This window comes from Rousettus aegyptiacus, unplaced genomic scaffold (assembly GCF_014176215.1).
Source record: "Rousettus aegyptiacus isolate mRouAeg1 unplaced genomic scaffold, mRouAeg1.p scaffold_m13_p_3, whole genome shotgun sequence".
Taxonomy (NCBI): domain Eukaryota; kingdom Metazoa; phylum Chordata; class Mammalia; order Chiroptera; family Pteropodidae; genus Rousettus; species Rousettus aegyptiacus.
In genome coordinates this window covers 122374897-122398245 of record NW_023416306.1, presented here as the reverse complement: position 1 = coordinate 122398245, position 23349 = coordinate 122374897, and the positions used below count along the sequence as shown (strand labels likewise).

The 23349-nt window shown below is 34.9% G+C and overlaps 1 protein-coding gene and 1 pseudogene across 4 annotated transcripts in view; both read left to right on the top strand.

Annotated features, from left to right (window-relative positions):
* DMXL2 (Dmx like 2) overlaps positions 1-13032 on the top strand; it is a 108707-nt gene extending 95675 nt beyond the window's left edge. The window contains exons 34-44 of one of the 4 annotated variants that reach the window (XM_016162670.2): positions 3385-3447; positions 4217-4303; positions 4377-4498; positions 5634-5772; positions 6420-6480; positions 6612-6739; positions 7264-7341; positions 9128-9219; positions 10018-10070; positions 10871-11088; positions 11672-13032. In XM_016162670.2, the coding sequence (XP_016018156.2) occupies positions 3385-3447; positions 4217-4303; positions 4377-4498; positions 5634-5772; positions 6420-6480; positions 6612-6739; positions 7264-7341; positions 9128-9219; positions 10018-10070; positions 10871-11088; positions 11672-11881 (1251 nt within the window). In that variant the 3' untranslated portion in view covers positions 11882-13032. The remainder of the gene's footprint in view (positions 1-3384; positions 3448-4216; positions 4304-4376; positions 4499-5633; positions 5773-6419; positions 6481-6611; positions 6740-7263; positions 7342-9127; positions 9220-10017; positions 10071-10870; positions 11089-11671) is intronic. The other 3 variants (XM_016162671.2, XM_016162673.2, XM_016162672.2) reach the window with 3 other exon arrangements.
* On the top strand, positions 1900-2018 carry LOC118601203 (annotated as a pseudogene).
* Positions 13033-23349: the final 10317 nt, after the last annotated feature.

Sequence of the window (23349 nt, the reverse complement as noted above, 5' to 3'; positions counted from 1 at the left end):
ATTTCTAATGAAGTCTGTACTCGACTTATTTTGAAATTTACTTTTTGGTTGGAACTTACTATCTTTTATACATCATGGGTAACAGTTTGCCAAACTACAGTAAGTTTCTTTTAAGATAAAAAATTAACAATTTTCATTTCATAACAATGAAATGACATTGATCCCTTGATAAATCCTGTATAATCAAGTGAAAGTTGCTATTTCCTCTTTACTATTTTTTGTTGGGCTTTACATGTAATAAACGTGATGGATGGTTTGGGGACTATATTATATAAATGAGTGTACTCAATATTACAATTCTCTTAATATCATTTAATTGAAAATATAGCGTAGCCCTTTAAAAGTATTTTATTTATTTAGCATTTAGAAATGAACAGGAGAAACTTTAGAAGCAACAAATTCAGAATAATTTTGTGAGAGAAAATAAACTACAGAAAAAACAAATAGAAGATGAAGGAAGATTGATTTTACAAAGTGAGGTAGAGGTTCTGCATTGCATGGTGATTTTTAATCTAAATATAAATTAGTAATGTGATACCATTCGGGGTTTAACAAGAATCAGGAATTTGGGAGTCTGGCACTGTAGAACTTAAAATGATTTCTTCCTTATAAAAAAGGGGTCTATAGGTGTTTTATATGAGCATTTCAGTTCATTTGGCCATTTAATGAGGTAATGGGCAGTTTGGAGAGTGTTCTCAGAGTACAATGTCAAATGTGATTAAAAATTTGACAATTTATGAGAAAGGAAAAATGAATTATATTTCACTTCGGCAAGTGAAAACCAAGAGGGACAGTCTACATGTTTCAGTTTCCCAAAGTAAAATATAGAATTTGCTTCTCAGTTTCCTCCCAGACCTAGGGCAACAGAACCTGCCACATTCATTCTTTTCACTAGTTACCCACTTACCTGGATGGAATGTGGTCAGCCTTTGTGAACAGCCATTTATTTTCTCTATGAATTTAAAAATTATGTACTTAAATGAAGAATTGGGATTGAACTATAGAGATTTTTTGAGTCTTATGCCCTGATGGTATTGAAATTTTTGACATAGGATTTGTTAGGGGATTCACAGAGCCAGATTCATTTCCTCTTTCATTTAATCCACTGTTCACAGCATTTCCTGTAGTGATGCTGAATCCATATGCCATAAAACAAGATACAGAAATAGATTTAAAATAAAGGAAACTTACTAAATTAGAGCTCTGTTATTCACAGAAAGCCAGTTCATTGAAGGATCAATTTTCTGAGTGTTCTTCAAATTACTAAACATAATGATTTATTGAAAATATGCTTTAATAATGCTTAAGGTTTGTAGGCATTTGATTGTGTTGGATTGTCAGAGCTTCAGAGTTCTGTGGGAAGTCAGGTGTCTAGGTTTCTTGGACCCTTAGACTCTAGTCTTGCCCTTCAGGTTCTGTTTTCTCCTCTGTGTTTTTCCTCTTTCTTAACTAAGGCTCTCCCTCTTTCCACCCCTGTCTCCCCTTCTTTATGCCCCCCAGTTTCTGTGCTCTTGGCATCAGCAGCCAAGCTTTGTGTTCTCTGCTATTTTTCTGCCAGCAGAGGGTCTCCATGAACAGAGAGGTGGGACAGAGACAAATAGAATATTTCTTAAAATGTTGTTTAAGCATTGGTTGTCTCCAGGGAAGGGAAGTACATGGCTAGGAATTTGGAGTGGAGAAAGAATTTTGGTTATGTACCCTTTTTATACCTTTTGAATTTTAAATTGTTGGCTGAAACAATTTTCTTGTCCAGTGCTATCAAATAGAACTTTCTATGATAATGGAAATTTATATCCGTTCTGTTCAGTATACTAGTCACCATCCACATGTGGTTATTGAGCAGTTGAAATATGGCTAGTGTGACTGAAGGACTGAATTTTTAATTTTGTTTAAATTTAAGTCTATAGCCATGCTACCCTGAACAAGCCCGATCCCTTCTGATCTCGGAAGCCAAGCAAGGTCGGGCCTGGTTAGTACTTGCATGGGAGATCACCTAGGAAGACCAGGTGCTGTAGGCATGAAAAATAAAAAATAAGGGATTGTAAGCTGACAAAGTTCTTGAAATCTGAGAAGTCAGCTAAGGGTTGCCTCGCCTAAAAAAAAAAAAAAAAGAAAAGAAAAGCCACATATGGTTAGTGGCTACTGTATTGAATAGTATAGGTCTGCTGAAAAATTGTTTTCATTAAGAAAAAAGTTATGAAAAAAATGTTAAAGCTGTTAAGACAAAAACTGTTCATAAGTTCAGAAATGTGTAACATTATTAAAACTACCCATCCAATAAGATAGTTCTAGCTTTTAAAATTATTAAATAGGATTTTGGTAATCAGTAAATTTGGTAAATTCAGTGAATTAGTAAAATTGGCAAACTAATTCTGAGTGCTAAAATGTTAGCATAAAAAATGACTTAATTAAATTCCCTTAAGAAATGCTGAAATTTTTATTCATTGAACATATTAAAGAATATTCCACAAACAAGTTTTGTGAAATTGGTAAATATAACAAACTAAGCTACTTGATTAAAGGCAAATAAATTCTTTAGCGGTTGGGCTTTTGCTGAGTCAGCCCCTGCACACTTTACTTCCTTCTTTGGCAGTTGCAGTAGCCCTAGGACAGTCACTAAAGGCACGTTAGAGAACTTGGTCCTTTTTGCTTTAAGTGAAGCAGTCACTTCAAGAGTATTAGAAGTGCATTGCTCTGATCGAGCCTTCACAGGTTTCCACAGCAGAGTAGAAATATTATTTCTGACTATAGCCACCCCTAGTGACCTTGTCATCAACCAGTAGCAAGTTATTCGTGTGATTTCTTTCTCATGACTCATTTTATCAAACATTTATTTACTTATAAGGAGAAAAATCATGTGTTTATAATAATGGTTAATGTGAATTCTAATCCCTGACTCTCTCTTCATGGATATATTCCTCATGAGTAAGAGTGAAATAATCATCAGTACTTCTTTTGAACTGTGTTTAGAAATAAGTAGTTTTAATTTGTATTTGAAATAAACCCCTGTAGAATAGGAAGCTATGCAGTATGGAACGCATCTGCTTGTACATGTAGGTTTTGTTTTTAGATATTACAGTTTAAATTAGAACTTTAAGTTACATAACTGATGTACAAATAACTAATTTTCATTTTGAAATAACTTACATAATAGTCATGTTAACTTTAATTTTGCCTGGTTTGCTTTGTGTTGTGTTTATTTGATTACATTATGTTTTACTCAGTTTAATTTCTGATTTTTGTGCTTTTAAAAGGAAATCTTGCAAATTCATTATTACCGTCTTTAAGTGATGGAGTAACCATTGCAGTTTGAAACTGTTTATTCTCTTTATAATTTTGTTTCATGCATGTGTTCTGTGTTTGTGATGGTGTGGTGTTATTTAGTCTGTAGAAGAACATGTGGAGCAGGTCAAACAAAACTCCGTAGCAGAAGATTGCCACAGCAAGGTAGTATTCAAAGCTCTTGTACTTAGCTCATTCTTTAAAGTTCAGGGAGCTAACCCCTCATTTCTAATACTAACCATGACTTGCTCAGCTGGCTAACTAGTCAGAGTACTCATTGCTCTCATGTACCTCAGTGGCTTGTTCTTCTGCTACTGGTTCTCCTTCTTACTTATTGTTCGATCTCTACTCTGTCACTTTCCCAATCTGTTTTTGAATCTGATTGTTTATCTCTCTTCCTTCGTGATTCTGCCTCTTCTTTCCTTCCCATCACCTTTGACCCTAAGCCACTGCACTTTCCTCTCATTAGTTTCCTTTATTGCTCTCTATTTTTTCCAACTTCTTATTCCTAGCTCATCACTCTTATTTTAAAAACGTTTTAGTTCTTATATGACCCTTTTGTCTTTTTTTCCCTCCACTTTGTGACTCTTCTGTATACACATTCTTACTGTAGTATCTTTGCACACTTTTGGAAGAGATAAGAGAAACACATTACTGTCATAAATACTAATGAAAACTATGTTAGAAATCTTTTATGACATTTAATCAGAATCCTGTAATCACAATGAAAATATTTATAATTGGCTTGATTACAGGGCATCAGACTTTAAGCTAACTCCAGAGCTAGTTCTCAACACACTAAGTTACTGGTCCCTTTTTACTTGCTGCTGCTGCTGCTGCTGCTACATTTTCTTACCTTTCGTTTTGTGGGGTGTGCAGATCTCTACGTGGAGCTATGCTGCAACAACTAAAACTGCTGACAAATGTTTTGTAGGTTGAAGCTGATCTGGGCTATCCAGGTGGAAAGGCAAAAATCATTCATAAGGAATCAGATATGATCATGGCATTTGCCATTAATAAGGTAAAAGCTTTAGTCATTATAAACAATTTTTAGTGAAATTGCTTAAATTATTGACTTCACCTTTGCTTTACAGGCAAACTGTAATGAAATTGTTTTGGCTTCAACACATGATGTACAAGAACTTGATGTAACTTCTCTACTGGCCTGTCAGTCATACATGTGGATTGGAGAAGAATATGACAGAGAATCCAAAAGGTTTGATAGTCTTATGTAGTGCATTTTAAATGTAGTTTTCTTTAAAGGGAACCCATTAAGTGATTATCCACATGATTTGAGGTATCTTGAAAAATATATTTGTATCTCTCTCCTTTCATTTGGGTAGGAGACAAACATAATTGGTTTAGCTGCCAATAAAAGGCTCTGTTTACATCAGTAAACATATTACTCATACTTTTTCCATTAGACCATAAACTATTTATAGTGTTTAAGTCAGGATAATCCTCATCACTGAAGTCTAATGCTAACAACTGCCACCTTGACATTTAATCCCAAAGAAATGTGAGGAATTGCACAATATTCCATAAATTCAGTCGACCTGGATAATTAGAGCAAGAAGCAATATACACAAATGTATTGGACTAATTGACGAGTCATATTTACTGAGTAGTTTTCAGAGTTTTTTCTTCTTATAAGCATACCTTTTTTACAGATAAAAATATGGACAACTTTTCAGTAAAGCCATGGACACTGCACCAAGAGTATTTTGCAACACTTCCCTCTATCAGGGTTTCTTCTCCACATTTGCCCTCCCTCTTGCTTTTCTCCAGACTCTTGAAAATTTTATTTGCTTGGGAATGGTGCCACGATAACATCTCTCCGTGTTCTGTTGACTTTCTGTTTTGTCAGTATATAACTAGATTTCAGTATCACACTTGTAATATATTACATGTAGTATATGTCCATCATAAAAATTACTTTAACATTTTTATGTGATAATTATACCTTTTTAGAAATCTTTAAACTCAACTTCTAAAAAATGTGTGAATTTGATACATGGGCTATCTATACTTGAAGAGTACATATAACTTTTTTCTATACGTGAGAAAAAGAAAATCTTGTTAAATACTTTTAAAACATTTGTTCCAACTTGTGCAGCAATAAAATTACCCCCGAACAACATTGAACTAAATTTATATTTTGCCTAAAGGGGAAAAAAAAGTTAATCGATACTAAAACTTGCTATGATTAGGATGTGTACCTAAGCTTTTCTCATGGATACTTACTCATTTTTTAAACATAAAGACTATCCTGTGTTTTCATAAGAAGCTCTGTAATTGAAATTTGTGTTGAGAAAATGGAATTTTCATCATAACACACATGTTTTTCACAGTTCAGATGATGTTGATTATCGTGGTTCCACTACAACTCTTTATCAGCCAAGTGCATCATCTTACTCAGCAAATCAGGTGCATCCGCCGTCATCTCTGCCATGGCTGGGCAGTGGACAGACGAGCACTGGAGCTAGCGTGGTATGTTATTCACTGTTAGGTGTGGTTTCTGGATGTGGACTCCCTCAAAAATAAGTTGGAATTACTTTGACATAGGAATGATGCTAAAGATCAGGGGCAGTGACTAGTTAGTATACTATAATAATAACTAACATATTCTCAGTTTCTTTGTGTCAGGTGCATGCTTTTTCTCATAACAACCCTAGGGGGAAGGTGCTATTATTATCCCCCATTATCATTTATAAATGAGTAAACCATGAGGCAAAAAGTGGTAAAGCAAAGAGGTTTGACAAGCGCGTCAGTAACATCGTTAGTGTAAAGGGGTCCCGTTCTCATGTTCTACTCTGAAGACTCTGGAGATACGCCTGATTGACCTCAGGGAGAAGCACTGGAGGAGCGTTCCCTTCACTACTAGGTGAAGGTGCTTGGTATCCTCACAGTCCACACAGGCCAGGGCTGCACCAGGAAGTGACTATGCTTCCACAAGCTGCTCAGACAAGGTTTGTGTATTAAGTGGTTCAGAAAATCTACAGCAGGTTTTTTCTCGGTAATAAGCCGGTTGTAGAAGAATAAATGTTACCAGAATTAAAGTTGGCCTGAATCATATCCTTCCTCATGCCTTTCGTTATTTACAAAACAAATTCATTTTTTATTATCTTCTTTTAAAGCTTATGAAACGGAATCTACATAATGTTAAGAGAATGACCTCACACCCAGTCCATCAATACTGTAAGTATTTTATGATCCAAGGATTGTAAGTGGCCTCTATCATTTTGAAGTTGATTTATAGAATGGAAAATATTGGAACTCTTTCTTTAGCTTTCCATTTCTTATTTTCTGGTTTTCCGCATGTATTTCAGATCTTACAGGTGCTCAAGATGGCAGTGTACGAATGTTTGAATGGACACGACCTCAGCAACTTGTTTGTTTCCGCCAGGCTGGCAATGCAAGAGTTACCAGATTATATTTTAATTCTCAAGGCAACAAGGTTAGTTCTTAGGGGTTACCACTAAGTCATTTAAAAATAATTATAGATATTTATTTGTAAATGGTTAGTAAAACTACATTTAAAAGCAAATTCAGTGACCCTGGTTTAAGCTGAGTAGGTAGTTTGTTGTTGTCTATTTATATACCCCCTTGCCTCCCAACAAAAGCATAAATCCACAAAATTTTATATGGCTTAATTATCCACTTAAAGATACTAAATACTCTGAGGTTAAAGAGCTCTGTTGAGTGTGTTAGTGGTACCCATAAGCATAGTCAAATACCTGAGAGAAACCTTTCAGTTTCTCACTAAATTCTACTACAGAAAATTAGAGAAAAACAGTGAAATAGCTGTGGAAAAGCATTTAAAAAGTGGCAGGATGTTATAGTACTTGGACTTTCTTGGGAACTGTAGCAACAGAAACATAGGTATAAGCAGAATGTTAGTTAAGTGGGGACTAAGTGACTGCTTTCCTTAAATGCTTTTACCTTGATAAGCAGCAGTGTTTAATACTTACTTTCTTATAGTGTGGCGTTGCAGATGGAGAGGGTTTTCTGAGTATCTGGCAAGTAAACCAAACTGCAGCAAATCCTAAACCTTACATGGTAAGTATCACTCGGCATTCCCAGAAGTGTAGAAGCCACTTGTTTATGAAGTGTCAGTTTCAGACAGTGAATCTCATTAGTGGATCTGATGGAAAAGGGACAGTTGCATCCAGCAACCACAGCCCTGAACCCATCGTTGCTCTAGGTTTAGACTGAAATGACTTAAAAAATAAAACAGCTTGAAGGATAATCTTTATATTTGAAAAAATTCAGGTACTTTCCCTGTGTGTGGTCCTCCATAAGGTACATTTTTATTATACTTTTATCCATTTTGAAAACTGATTCTTTTTAATGATCGAATTTTGTAGTGATTCATTTTAGATACCTGTATTAAGAATCAGAGAGGTTCCTTATACAATTGGCTCTCAGTATCCATGGGGAATTGGTTCCAGGACCTTTGCGGATACCAAATCCACAGATGTTCAAATCCCTTATGTAAAGTGGTGTAGTATTTGCATATAACCTACGCACATCCTTCATGTACTTTAAATCATCTCTGGACTACTTATAATACCCAATACAGTGTAAGGGCTATGTAAATCGTTGATATACTGTGTTGTATAGGGTATAATGACAAGGGGAAAAGTCTGTATATGTTCAGTACAGATGCAACCACCTCAGTCCTAACTGTATACTCATACTACATGTTAGCAACAATGTAACTTTTAAAAATATTTTTGATCAGATATGGAGGGCTGACTATATTCCAGTTTGTTCCAGAATTCTGTTTACTAGATTATAAAATAACCAATCCCAACTATTCATTTATCCAAATCATATTAAAACATTTGGAGGGGTGGAGCCAAGAGAGGTGGAAGATGATACTATCCTAAACAGAACTGTCTTCGTATATTTTGATTTTATAAAAAGTCCTGAACCTCCAGGGTTTAGATAGATTCCCAAATACTTAAGAGTTTTTTCTAGACTATACACATTACATATATTAGTATACTGCAGGCTATATGATAAAGTATTTACAGAAATGGAAGTGATCTTGAATTTGTCCTTTTACCTTCAGTCAGATCTATACCATGATAATTTCAAACAGAAAAATGTGTTTTATTTTAAAATACCCTAACAGCTTCCTTCTGAGTCCTCACCTCTAAACTTCTACTTATCTAGTTGATCTAATAAGAAAAGTCATGCTTGCCTCAGTAAATGGTTTCCCGGGGTGCTGAAATATCCTCAGGAGCTGTTTGGGATAGCCTTAAACCTCTGGATTATTTGCAGAACCACTTTAGATCTTTTATAATTGCTAAAGCTCATCTAGGGGTGAAGACAGGGAGCACAGAGATGATAAGGAAGGTGGATGGTTACAAAGTTAATTTGACTCAAGTCCTTCACACTGCAGTATAGACTAGATGGATATGTAAGACTTTTCTTCCTAGGGTTGTTATTATGATTTATATTATTATTTGAAGTTTATTAAATGTATTTGGGGTCATTAACACTAAAATTGTTTGATTGGGCCCTTACTTAACCAGGCCGTCTAATTGTATGATGTTAATGTATTTGGTGTCTTATTCTTTTGTTGCATATTCTAAAAAAATCATAACCTTTAATTCCATGTTTTTACCATCCCTTTTCAGTTTTAAAAAATTATTGGCTGTTAGGCAAATAATATACATGACAGCTAATCCTCATATTATGACTTATTCTTTATTGCAGACTGTTTTACAAAACTGTTCTTAGCTCTTGCATATCTTGTATTAGCAGAACTGCATGTGTATTGTACCAAGTTTTACTGGATTTTTGGTTAACATCAGTTACACTTTGTTTTCCATAGAGTTGGCAGTGCCACAGTAAAGCCACAAGTGACTTCGCATTTATTACCTCTTCAAGTCTGGTTGCCACATCTGGGCAGTCCAATGACAACAGGTAGGTTGACAGAGAAGCAAAATAAGAAATAAGACATTTTGGGAAAGATTTGAGATCTTGCTTCTCTGCAGTTGTCAGTTTTGGCTCAAATAAACCTAAAGTTAAAAATTTTTTTTTTTTTTTTTGGCAGAAAGCTATTCTCACTAGAAAATATGGATTTCTACTTAGGAAGGTTTTTCAGCCCAAGAATACAAAAACTCCTTGTTATATAATTCTTAGTTTTCCTTACCAAAGAAAAAAACAAAAATTACTCCTAATATAGTGAGTCAAAAAGTATGTGTAATTTTTATGTTAAAGCTATCAGTTTTTTTTTATTGCCGTTAATGCTGTCATGTTCTGGAGAACTAGTAAGCATTTGATACTCCGTAGCGGTCATTCTCAGCGTTTTCTTTTACCTCACACTATTTTCACTGGCAGCAGGTGCCCATGAATGACATCTCTCATTTCCCTGCAGTAGTTTCCCCTGGGGGTATGGAAGCATCCCTTCTGTCCTGGAAATCCTATCTTAATTTCCCCGGAACGGTAAAGGAAAAGAGATGGGGCTGGAGGATGAGATGGGGCAGAGACAGGTAGGACTACATAAGACAGAACTGTGTAGTGTGCAAAGTATAAACTCGTAGAAGAGACACAACCCCAGTCCCAGCCTCTACCCTCATTCTAGTTGAGAATCACTGCTTTTTAAATGTGAGTGAACAAAAAAGATAACAAGACTAAATAAGATACTTGAAGACAGTTCTCCCCTGGCGATGGCTTTGAACAATTGTTTACAATGTATTTTTCTTATTGTTTCTTTATAAGAAATGTATGTCTTTGGGACACTTTGATATCACCTGGAAACAGCCTCATTCATGGTGAGTTAGAGTCTGATTTTTAATACACTGTGAAGGAATGCTTCCCTGATTTTATTTTAACCAGTGAATCCAGTCAGCATTTGTGGGTTGACATTGGAAAAATATTTAGAATAAAATTCTGAAAGTTAACTGGAATAACTTGCAATCTTGCTGAGGTAAATATGTATGGTCATAGAAATACAGCTAGCTTAGTCTTCAGTTGTATTCCATTTAGAAAATGTGATATGGTGCATAGTGTTACTGATGAGGCTTTTTAAGGAATTAGTTGCAAAATATTCACTGAGCTCAATAGAAATGAGATATTTTAAAGAATTAAATCTAACCATAAAAGTTAAGTAACCTTATAGTAAAAGCTAGAAATATGAACAATATTAAAGTGCAGAGACTCTTTGAAGGCTAACACCGTGTGGCTGGTAAGTTGCACACTGGTGTACTTGAGTTTCAGTTAGAGCCTCATCCAAATTTCTTGTCAGGTATGTATGGGCAGGAACTAAGAGAAGGTAAATAGCTGTCGTCGGTGGCTAAACATGTTATTGAGAAACTTGGTCTCCTCTGCACTTTTGCTTCTACATACTTATGAGGCAGTGTAACTTAATTTGGGCTTAAGGTTTAAATTTCCCGTGTGTGTATTTTCATATTGAGATTACTGGTAATTTTTTCTGTCATTGACTTGGCATCTTTTTTAATATTTTGATCATACAATTACAGAAATTAGAATGAAAAATGGTAATTTCTATATTATTATCAGAATTGCCAAGACAGAAATTTTTTTGGAAAAGGCTCTTGTTTTTCTTCTTCAGGTTTCACATGCCATGATCATGGTGCCACAGTACTTCAGTATGCGCCAAAACATCAACTCTTAATATCTGGAGGGAGGAAAGGATGCGTCTGCATCTTTGACATCAGGCAGAGGCAGCTAATCCACACGTTCCAGGCACATGACTCAGCCATTAAGGCTCTGTCTCTGGATCCCTGTGAGGAGTTTTTTACTACAGGTTCAGCAGAAGGTAACATAAAGGTGAGTTAGCACAAGAGGTACCATTGGAATGCGCTATTATGTATTATTTTTATCTGCTGTCAACACTGATTCAGAAGAAAAACCCCACCATGCTCTTTGAAATGAGGGCATAAAGCTTTGTGGAGATACTGAATATCTGTTGACACCCTTCTCTGTGGTTCTTTCTAAACTGTTATGGTCTAGAAAACCAGATAATCAGCCTCAGACTCTCAGGTTAGTAAGAAGCCTTAAAGAACTCTTGAGTAAAGCATATAAATTAATGCATGGATTTTTTTTGGTGACATTAGTTTGGCTCCCCAGTGCCACCTCCTCACTCCCCACCTCTGCCCCCAGTACCTGACTATTTTGTATAGTTGAGGTTTCTGGATAAATGAGATGGTACTGTTATGTTGCCCAGAGCCTAGCTTAGCATTAAGAACATGTTTAATTAAATACTTAATTGAATTAGAAATGGGGCACATGTGGTTATTGTGAAATTATAAGAGGATGTGAAGGGAGAAACTTGAAAGGACAGTGAAATACAGGGAGTAAATTTTTTCAAAGACTTACACTTCTTGTTTTCCCTGTTTTTCTTTTTAACTAGGTTTGGAGATTGACAGGCCATGGTCTGATTCATTCATTTAAAAATGAACATGCTAAACAGTCCATATTCAGAAACCTTGGGGCTGGAGTCATGCAGATTGACATCATCCAGGGCAATCGGATCTTCTCCTGTGGGGCAGATGGCACACTGAAAACCAGGGTTTTGCCCAGTGCGTTTAACATCCCAAATAGAATTCTTGATATTCTATAGACTTTAAGATTGGGGCTTTTCTATAAACATTTCAATTAAAAAACACTGCAGTAATTATTAGGCATTTCTGCTTTCCAAGCAGTTAACACATTGAAAACAATACAGAGAATCTCTGTGTAGAATTTGAATCTGATTCAAGCTGAGTGTTATGCTGAGTACTGCCTATACAGGTTGGTAGAATGACTGCATGTACCTTTTACCATGCTGACATAAAAAAAAAAAAATCAAACCTAGTATCGTATGAAGGGTAGCTTTACAGCCTTTAGCAAACCTGATTCTGAAAACATAACAATTTAAAATGTTGCTGATTCAGGTGTTTCTTCCTATCCTTACCACTGATCGAAGCATGCCCGCAGTTTCCTTTATTGAATGAAGGATAGTCATAAGGTGTTAGAAGCTCTAGATCACCAGAAACACTTTCTAAGCTATGGAGCAGTATGCAATGACTAGTTCTCTGCTGAGAGAGGTCATTTCCATTCTTTCCTGCTGAATATTTTTCCTGTTAGTGTTTAAACAGCTAGTACTGTAACTTGCAAATGAGTGCAAATTTAAATGCAATGTTTTCCTCACAGTTTGCACATTCACATTTTTTGGACTGCTAGTTTTTCTATTTAAACATTTGCCTTCATGTTAGGAATGTAACCCGTGAACATGACATATTTGTAGTTAACTGAAACATACCAGTTTAGTACTTTTTTTTTCATGTATTCAGGGTTAAACACCCACGGCATTTTAAGGCTATGTTGAAAGTACACTAATAGAGCATTTCATATCAATTAAAATGAATGTTAGGCTTTTTGTGGCCAGTATAGTTGATGAGATTGGTGATACTATTTATTACCACAGCCTATTGTATAAAACTATGCAGAGTTAAATATTTGCTTGTAAAATATTAGTCAATGTTGTCATATTTTGATGTACCTCCTTGGTTATGACCAAAAATATGTTGAGATATTGAAATCAATGTTTGTGTGTTTAAATGTTTACCAGCAAATTGTCTCACCGTGTTAATGAGAATGCTTAATGCCTGTGCGGTAAATAGTAAAATATAATGGCATAAAAGCACCTTTCTTTGAAGGTAATGTGATGTTCAGGCTGTGAAATACCTATATAAAAGAAAAATAAATGTTATTTGTTAGAGTTTTACCTTAGTTTGGTCTGGCATTCTTTGATAACATTTTAAACAATCGAGATCATTTTAAATTTGATAAAATGTTTAACTGTTAGAGAATTTTTAAACTATTAGGAAATTTATTTGTTCACAAATATTTACCGAGTACCGTCTATCTGTATCAGAAGCCATTCTAGGAAATGGGATACAGTGGTGACCCGGACGGAGGGGGCACTCAAGGTAGGGATTTCATTGGGTGAGAATTAACTTCACTGTACCTTGTTTACTGAACTGCTGATTTTGGTGCAGACACTGGTGAAGGAGCTGAGCTAGGAATAATGAGTATGTGGAATCGTATAAGAAAAAGGAGAGAGGATGGCTGAATACATGGGAATGGAAATGCAACAAAAATTGCAAACATATAATACACTTACCTCAGTTTAGTATACAGTGACTTGTATATGTTGCATTCTCTCCATCGTTGTATATAGCACACTGAAGTAGTACCAGCTGATGTCGGAATCTAAAATAGAATTTTGAAACTGAAATTCTTTTATCTTAAAGTAAATTCTCAAACTAAAAGACTGTCTTTTTGGTGTCTCTATAGTTTGCCTTTACCAGAGTGTCATATAGTTAGAAAAACATACTTTACAGCCATTTCAGATTGGCTTCTTTCACTTAGCAATATTCATTAAAGTTTCTAAATATCTTTCTGTGAGTTGCTAACTTATTTTGTTATTGCTAATGTATCTCCATGTATGAATATCCCACAGTTTGTCTATTCATCCTTTGAAGGACATCTTGGTTGCTTTTGTTTACAGGTTTTCACAATTATGGACAAAGCTGCTGTAAACATTTGTGTACAGGTTTTTTTGTGGACGTAAGTTTTCAACTTAACTGGGGAAATGCCTATATGTGGTAAGACTGTTTAGCCATTTAAAACTGCCAAACCATCTTCCAAAGTGGCTGTAACATTTTGTATTCCCACCAGCAATAAGTGAGTTCCATTGAGAGTTTGGAGTTCTGAGAGATCCCGTAGTTCCACATTCTCATCAGCATTTGGTGGTGTCACTGTTTTGGATTTTAGTCATTTTAAAAGATATGTTATGTAGTGCTATCTCATTGCTGTTTTAATTTGCAATTTCCTAATGACATACAATGTTAACCATCTTTTCATCTGCTTACCTGTCATCTGTGTATCTTCTTTGGTGAGGTGTCTGTTCAGCTCTTCTGCCCATTTTTTAATTTGGTTATTTTCTTACTGTTTAGTCTCTTAATAGTGTCTTTTGCAGAGGATAAGGTTTTAATTTTAATAAATTACAACTTAAATTTTCTTTCATGGATTGTGCTTTTGCTGTTATGTGTAAAAACCCATTGCCAAGTCACCTAGGTTTTTTCCTTCATTGTCTTCTAGTTTTATAGTTTTACCTTTTATATGTATGTGATCCATTTTGAGTTGTGAAAGACCTAAGGCCTGTGTTTAGATTGATCTCTTTGCATATGAATGTCCACTTGTTCTAGCATCTTTTGTTGAAAAGACTAGCGGGTCTCCATTGAATTGTCTTTTCTCCTGTGTCAAAGATCAGTGGACTATATTTATGTAGGTCTGTTTCTGAACTATTGTCTTCTATTGATCTTTTGCCAATACCATACTGTCTTGATTACTGTGGCTTTATAGTAAATCTTGAAGCTTTTTCTTCATTTATTGAGAAAAAATTGATTTTTCTTCTTTAGTCTATTGATATAGATTATATTAATTGATTTTTGAATATCAAACTAGCCTTACATAGCTGGAATAAAGCTCATTTAGTCATGATATATAATTCTTTTTATACGTTGCTGGATTCAGTTTGCTAATGTTTTATTGAAGATTTTTGCAAAATGGAGAAATTGGTCTGTAGTTTTTCTTACTTGTAATGTCTTCATCTGGTTTTGGTAATTAGGTTAACTCTGGCTTCATAAAATGAGTTAGGAAGTATTTCTCTGCTTCAGTTCTCTCAGAGATTAAAAAAGAATAGGTCTCATTTCTTCCTTAAATATTCATTAGGATTCATCAGTGAAACTATCTGGGCCTAGGGCTTTTCTTTTTGGAAGGTTATTGATTCAATTTAATAGATATAAGCCTATTAAGATACCCATTACTCTTTTTGTGAGTTTTGGTCCATCACGTATTTCAAGGAGTTAGGTTATTCACAATATTTCTTGTTCCTTTTAATGTACATGGGATCAGTAGTGATGACCGTCTTTCATTTCAGATATCAATATTTTATCTTCTATTTTCATGGTTAGCCTGGCTACTGGTTTATCAGTTTAACCGATCTTTTCGAAGAGCAAGCTTTTGGTTTTATTGATTTTCTCCATTGATTTCTTTAACTGCATTGATTTCTGCTTTAATTTTTATTATTTTCTTCTTTTGATTTGCTCTTCTTGTTTAGTTTCCTAAGGTAGAAACTTAGATAATTGAGTTTAGGTATTTTTTCTAATATATGCATTCAGTGCTGTAAACTTCCCTCTAACCGCTATTTTTGATACATCCCACAAATTAATAGGTTATATTTTCACTTTTAGTTAAAAAAGTCTTTTACTTTCTTTTGAGACGTATTTGTTCTCATGTGTTACTTAGAAGTGTGTTATTTAATCTCAATTATTTTAGAATTGTCCAGCTATCTAATTATTGATTTGTAGTTTAATTCCATTTTGGTTTGAGAGGGTATATTTTGTATGATCGCTAAACTTTTAAATTTGTTAAGGTATGATATATGGCCCAGAATTTGGTCTGTCATGATAAATGTTCCATATGAGCTTGGGAAGAATGTGTATTTTATTGTTAGATGAAATATTCTATAAATATCAATCAGATCTTCATTGATTGATGGTAGTGTTAGACAGAAAATTGCTATTAGTGATAAAGTGGTGTTGAAGTTTCCAACTATAGTTGAAGATTTTTAATTTCTCCTTGCACATCTGTTAGTTTTTGCTTTAGGTATTTTGATGCTCTGCTGTTAGTTGCATGTTAAGTATTGTATATCTTGGAGAATTGAGTTCTTTATCATGTAATTCCCTTCTTTATCTCTGATTATTTTACTTGTTATAAAGTCTGAATGTCTGGAATTACTAAAGCTACTTCAGCTTTCTTTGTGTTAGCATGGATTATCTTTCTTCGTTGCTTTACTTTTAATCTATCTGCATCTTTAAAGTGGGTATGAGGTCTTGGTTTGTTTGCTTTTTTAATCCCCACTGACTTTTATTGGTATATCTAGACCATTTCTGATACTCTACGAAAAGCTGTCAATTTTCAGTTCTGTTTTTTTTTTTTTTTTTTTTTTCTCATAAGGATAGGAATAATGAGTGCCAAGCTCTCTACATGCTGGAGCTGAAACCTGAAGTTCTACTGTGTTTTTATAAGCATTATAAACTATTTCTATAAAATTTCACTGTCTCAGGGTATAATTTACATAATGTTAAATTTGCATGAATCAGTGTTACATACCTTGAGTACTTACATATTGGGCTTTGTTGGCAGTTTTGGATGAGATCGAAATGGAATTATGATGGTATTTTCTCCAGGGAAATGATGATGATGGTGATAATTCATTGAGTAATTATAGCCCTGAGTTAAGCAGCTTGTGTAGAGTATCTTACTTAACCTCTAGAACAAACCTATGAGGCACTGTTTTTTTGTTAGAGATAAGAGATTTTTAAAATGCCTTTTACAGGTGAAAAAAGATGAGACTTAGAGAAATTAAGTAATGTAACTCAATACTATAAAGATTCTAATTTACTTTGACTCCAGTATTCACACCCACTTAGCCCTACCTTATATTGTTAACTATGCCCTGCAGATACCTAAATTCTGTCCCCAGAGTTCCATGAAGTCCTGAGAGAATATATATAATGCTAATAGAGCATATATATAATGAGAGAATATATCTAGGCATACATTTCTAGGTGGATCTTTGAACTTCATGATGGATTCTTTAACTTAAGCTATATATGCACAAGAACTTAGCACCTGAAATAGGCCAAGAAAAAACCTTTTTGACCGACTTCATATACCAGGCTCCAAAATAAGGGAGATCAGAATATGCACACTGACAAGAAGACACAAAGGAAAAAAGCTTGAGAAACTTTATTGTCCCAACCCCTAAAGCAAAATTGGCCCAAACTAGATAGGGCAGGATACTTTAAGCATAAATGCTTTGAGAGAGTACAAGCCTTCAAAAAAATGGAGAAAACTTCTCTGTCAGGTAAAAGGACAGCCTCTAGATTTACCCTTTTGCTTAAAACAAAAAATAGACTGATAAAAAAAGAGAAGGACTAGAGCAGATTTTTTCCAGGAAAAAAAAAAAAAGCCAATCAAAAGATAGAGGAACAACATTTTTAAACTCCTGCAAAAAATAAAAATCAACATAAGATTCTTAACCCAGTGAAAATAGCTTTCAGAAATTAAGGTGAAATATTCTTCTCAAACTCTTCGAAAAAATAGGAGGATAGGAACACTTCCAGACTATTTTATGAGGCCAGCAGTACCGATACCCAAACCAGACAAGGATGCCGCAGAAGAGAAAATTACACAGGCCAATCTTCCTGATGAACATAGATGCAAAAATCCTCAACAAAATATTAGCAAACCACATTCGACAATACATTAAAAGGATTATACACCATGATCAAGTGGGACTTATTTCAGGGATGCAAGGATAGATAAACATAAACAAATCAGTGTCATATACTACATGACAAAAATATTAAAATCATAACATACAGAAAAAGCATTGGACAAAATTCAACATCTATTTATGATAAAAACTCTCACTTGAGTATAGAGGGAATGTACCTTAACATGCTTAAGGTCAAGTTCATTGCTAACATTCGGTAGTGAAAAAAAAACATTTCCTCTAAGATCCAGGAACAAGACATGGATGGATGCCCACTCTCACCACTTTAATTCAGCATAGTACTGGAAGTCTTAGCCAAAGCAACTAGAAAAGTGTGTTTGGGGCGGGGGGCCTCCAAATCAGAAAGGAAAAGGTAAAACCATCTCTATTTGCAGATGACATGACATTTTATTTAGAAAACCCTAAAGACTACACACATACACACACAGAAAATGCCAGAATAAATGAATTCAGCAGAATTATAGGATACGAAATTAATATACAAAAATCAAGTGTGTTTCTATATACTAGCATCAAACTATCAGGAACAGAAATTAAGAAAATGATCCCATTTACAGTTGCATCAAAAAGAATGAAACAGAATAAACTTAATCAAGGAAGTGAAAGATCTGTAAACTGAAAAGTTTAAGATATTGTTTAAAGAAATTATAGACACAAATAAATGAAAAGATATGTTTATGGTTAGAAAGGATTAACATCATTAAAATGTCCATACTATCCTAAGCAATCCAGAAATTTAATGCAATCCCTGTCAAAATTCCAGTGGCAAGTTCTGGTTCAAGATGGCAACATAAGAAGATCCTGAACGCATCTCCTCTCACAGGTTCACAAAATCTATAGCTATACATGGAACATTCTCCTCTGAAAAAATACCAAAAATGGGCTGAGCAACTCCTACACATTGGGCAAACAAAAACCCATATCAAAGTGAGTAAGAGAGGCTAAAATAACAATTTTGCCATAACCTGTTTGTGCAACAACCCACAATTGGGAGGAACTCAAAACTCAGACCTTCATGAGGAGCACAGTTTGAACCCCATATTGGGCACTACAGCTTTTAAGATCTGCACCTGAGAGACAAGCCCCCCCAAACATTTAGCTTTGAAAACCAATGGGGCTCACATCCATGAGACTTACGAGGCTGTTAGCAAACTGACAAATGACTAAAAGGGCTCCCACACTCAGACCCATCTACTCCAGGGCCCACCCAGTACAGAGGCAGCTGATTGGTACCAAGACTGTAAGTGAAAGAGCTTATCTGCTTAAAACATCCACCTGGGGACAAACATAAATTAACAGAGACCTAAGGGCCTGATGGAATACTCTGCGGGGACGGAGGGTAGTGGGTGCCCTCTTTGCACACTCATTTCCCTCTGCCTCACTCCAGTTCACTGGTATGTATTTCCCAGATAAAAGCTGTACCCTCGTATGGCATCTCTATTTTTACAGCTACACCCAGGGGACATCCTTTGATTGCCTTAGTCTGGTGGCCATCAGGGCTTGCATTCCTGGGTCCTATGGGACTAGTAACAGTGAGATAGTTCTTGGCTGGCTATCACCCTCAAGGCACTGCACAGACAGCAGACTGAAACAGGCCTTTGTGAAAGGCCTATTTGCTTGTCATGGAGCTTGAACAGGCTTCTAGTTTGGTACACACATAGGGGCCTACTTAGGAAAACTCCAGGGAGGGAGGCCAGTGGATGCCATCTTAATGATTTCCTTCTCTCTCACTCTAGGTCTCTTGTATCTCCTGAAAAGGAGCTTATACACTTGTCTGGTACCCCAACTTTTGCAAATGAAGCCCAAGGGACACTTCTAGATCACTTGGTTCTGATGGCCTATGGGACATACACATAGTCCCACAGGACTGTGTATATTTACATTCTTAAAAAGATGCTGCCTGTGGGTCTGGCTTCCAATCAGCCTGAATCTAGGTGCTGACTGAGATCCTCTCCTTTGAGATACTGAGGTCTTGGCACAGCCTTGACTACTGGGAAACACTAAAAATAAAATAGGCTGCTTGGACAATCACAAAGGTTTGAAAGACAACCAAGAGCTAGGGCAGGGATGAACGATAGATTTCATCTCACACATGAGGCAATGCCTTACAGACTAGGAAAAGTGGCTTTTTTAAAATGGCATGCATATATATATATATATATATTCCAAATGAAAGCACAAGATAAAACCCCAGAAAATGTCCTTTAGTGAAAGAGATCAGTGATTTACCTGATAAAGAGTTCAAAATGACTGTCATAAAGTTGCTCGCTAAACTAGGTAAAAGAATGAACACTGAGAACTTCAACGAAGATAGCAAATATAAGTACCAAATAGAAAACACAGAGCCAAAGAATACAATAACTGCACTGAAAAATGTACTAGAGTGGTCCAACATCAGAATAGATAAAAAAAAAAAAAAAAAAAGATCACCCCAAAAAAGAAAAAGAAATGATCAATGAACTCATAGATGTGAATGGAACTCACCCAAGCAGAGCAACAAAAAGAATTTTAACCCATTTCCCATTTAGAAAAAAAGTGCAGCTAGCCACCAGCGTTAATTTTACATAAACTCACTCTTTGAGGCTGAAGAAAATCTGGTTTTCAACATGAAAATAAAATATAAAAACAGTTTTTGTAATTATTTCTAAACAGAACTTGTCTCCAATCCTAATGTAACATATGTATATGATGATCAGTATTAATTTTTTTTCACATGATAAATTTCAAAGCATGGAACAACACAAAGCGGAACATCTGGGATTTGACATTTTCGGCGATCAAGAATTACTATATTTTGTCAATGGAAATACCACTACTAAAAACAGAATGCTATAAATATAATGATGTCATTTGTTTCCAAAGACTATCAATCACTAGAGCGATGCAAAATAGTAATAAGATTGAGGTATTTTGTGGCAGATTTAGGAGATGAGGGTAGGGCTATAATCCACGAGTTATCTCAGGGTAAATGCTGCAGCTGCAAGTGCCGCCTGCGAGTATTCTCTGGATAAATGGGAAATGGGTTAAAAAAAAATTGAAGATAGCTGAAGGGAATTATGGAACAACATCAAGCAGACCAACATTCACATTATAAGCATTCAGAAGAAGAGAGAAAAGGGAAGAAAACTTATTTGATAAAATAATGGCTGAAAAATTCTCTTTCCTGGGGAAGGATACAGACTCAAATCCAGGAAGCCCAGTGTGTTCCAAATTAGATGAACCAAAGAGATCCACAACAAGGCACAAGAGAGGATCTCAAAATCTGCAAGAGAAAAAACTTTTTATGTGTAAGGGAACCCTTACAAAACAAGACTATCAATAGATTTCTTCAGCAGAAACTGCAGACCAAAGTTTTGAAGGAAATAACTTCAAACCTAGAAAACTTTCTGGCAATTATATATTAAGATAATGTAAAAGTGGTGGATTAATCACTTATAAAGCTAGTATGAAGGTTAAAAGACAAAAGTAGTTAAAATACAACTACAATAATTAGTTAAGGGATACACAAGATAAAAAATGATGAAAAATGGGACATCGAAAACAAAACATGGGAGGTGGGAGAGTAAAAAAGTAGAGCTTTAGCATTTATTTAAGCTTACATTGTTATTAATGTAAAATAGACTATTATAGAAGTTGTATGTAAGCCACATGGTTACCACAAAGCAAAAACCTATAGTTAATGCACAAAAGGTAAAGGAATCTAAGCATTAGATTTTTATAAAAATCATTAAAACACAAAGGAAGAGAGCAACAAGGAACAACAAAATGACCAGAAAACAACAAAATGGCAGTGAGTACATACCTTTTAATAACTACTTCAAATGTAAATTCTCCAATCAGAGGACACAGAGTGGCTGAATGGATAAAAAAACAAGACCTATCTATGTGCTGCCTACAAGTGACTGACTTCAGATGTAAGGACATACACAGACTGAGAATGAAAAGATGGAAAAAGATACTTCATGCAAATTAAAACCAAGTTAGGGTAGCTATACTTACATCAGACAAAATAGACTTCAAAACAAAGCCTTTAATGAGAGACTGAGAAGGGCATTACATATGATAAAGGGGTCAATTCAACAAGGGGGTATAACGTTTGTGAGTATACTGTATATGAGTACCTAAATATATAAATATGTATTTATATAAATATATTAACAGAGCCAAAGGGAGAAAGAAACAATACAATAAGAACACAGAACTTAAATACACATTTATAGCAATGGATAGATCATCCAGATAGATATTCAGTAAGGAAACATCAGCCATAAATAACATGTTACACATGATGGATTTAACAGATATATACAGAGCATTCCATCTAAAACAAAAAAAAACACTCATTCTCAAGTACACAAGGAACATTTTCTAAGATTATTATGTTAGGCCAAAAACAAGTCTTAATAAACTTAAGACTGATGTCATCTCAAGCAATTTTTTCAGACCACAATGATATGAAATGAGAAATTACAAGAAGTAAACTAGAAAAGATGACTGGAGATTAAACAACATAATACTGAACAACCAATGGGTCAACAAAGAAATCAAAACTACCTTAAGATGACTGAAAATGAAATGCAATTTTCCAAAGCTTTGGGACTCAGCAAAAGCAATTCTAAAGGAAAGCTCATAGTCACTTGACATAATGCTTACGTCAAAAAACAAGAACAATCTCAAATTACACCTACCTTACATGTTAAGGAACTAAAATAAATAAATAAATAAAACAAAGCCAAAGTTAGTAGAAGGAAGGAAATAAAGATTAGAGCAGAAATAAATGAAATAGAGACTAAAAAGACGATAGAGAAAAACCAATACAACTAAGAGCTGGTTCTTTGAAAACTGGCCTTTAGCTAGACTCACCAAGAAAAAAAAAGAGGACTCAAAATCAGAAATGGAAGATGTTAAAACTAGTACTACAGAAATTCAAAGGATCATAAGAAACTACTGTGAACAATTATATGCCAACATATTGGATAATTAAGAAATGGGGAAATTTCTAGAAACATACAATCTACCAAGACTAAATCATGATGAAAGAACCTCTGATCAGATTAATTGTTTAGTGAGGACGTTGAATCATTAAATAAAAACCTCCCGAGAAACAAAAGTTCTAGACCAGATAGGTTCACTGGTGAATTCTACCAACGATTCACGGAACTAATACCAAGCCTTCTCAGACTCTTTCAAAAACAAATTGAAGGGGAGGGAACTCTTCTAAACTCATTTTATGAGGCCAGCATTATCCTTATACAAAAACCAAACAAAGATGCCACAAGATAAGAAAATTACAGGTCAACATCTCTGATGAACACACATGGAAAAATCCCCAACAAGATATTAGCAAACCACAATAAACAGTACAATAAAAGGATTATACACCACAATCAAGTGGAAGGAATTTATTCCAGGGATGCAGGATGGTTCAATATCTGCAAATCAATGTGATATACCACATTAACAAAATTCAGGATAAAAATCATGATCATCTTAATAAATGCAGAAAAAGCATTTGACAAAATTCAACATCAATTTATGATAAAAACTCTCAACAAATCACATATAAAGAAAATGTACCTCAGCATAATAAAGGTCATGCATGGCAAACCCACAGGTAACATACTCAACAGTGAAAATCTAAAAGCATTTCCTCTAAGATCAGGAAAAAGACAAGTGCC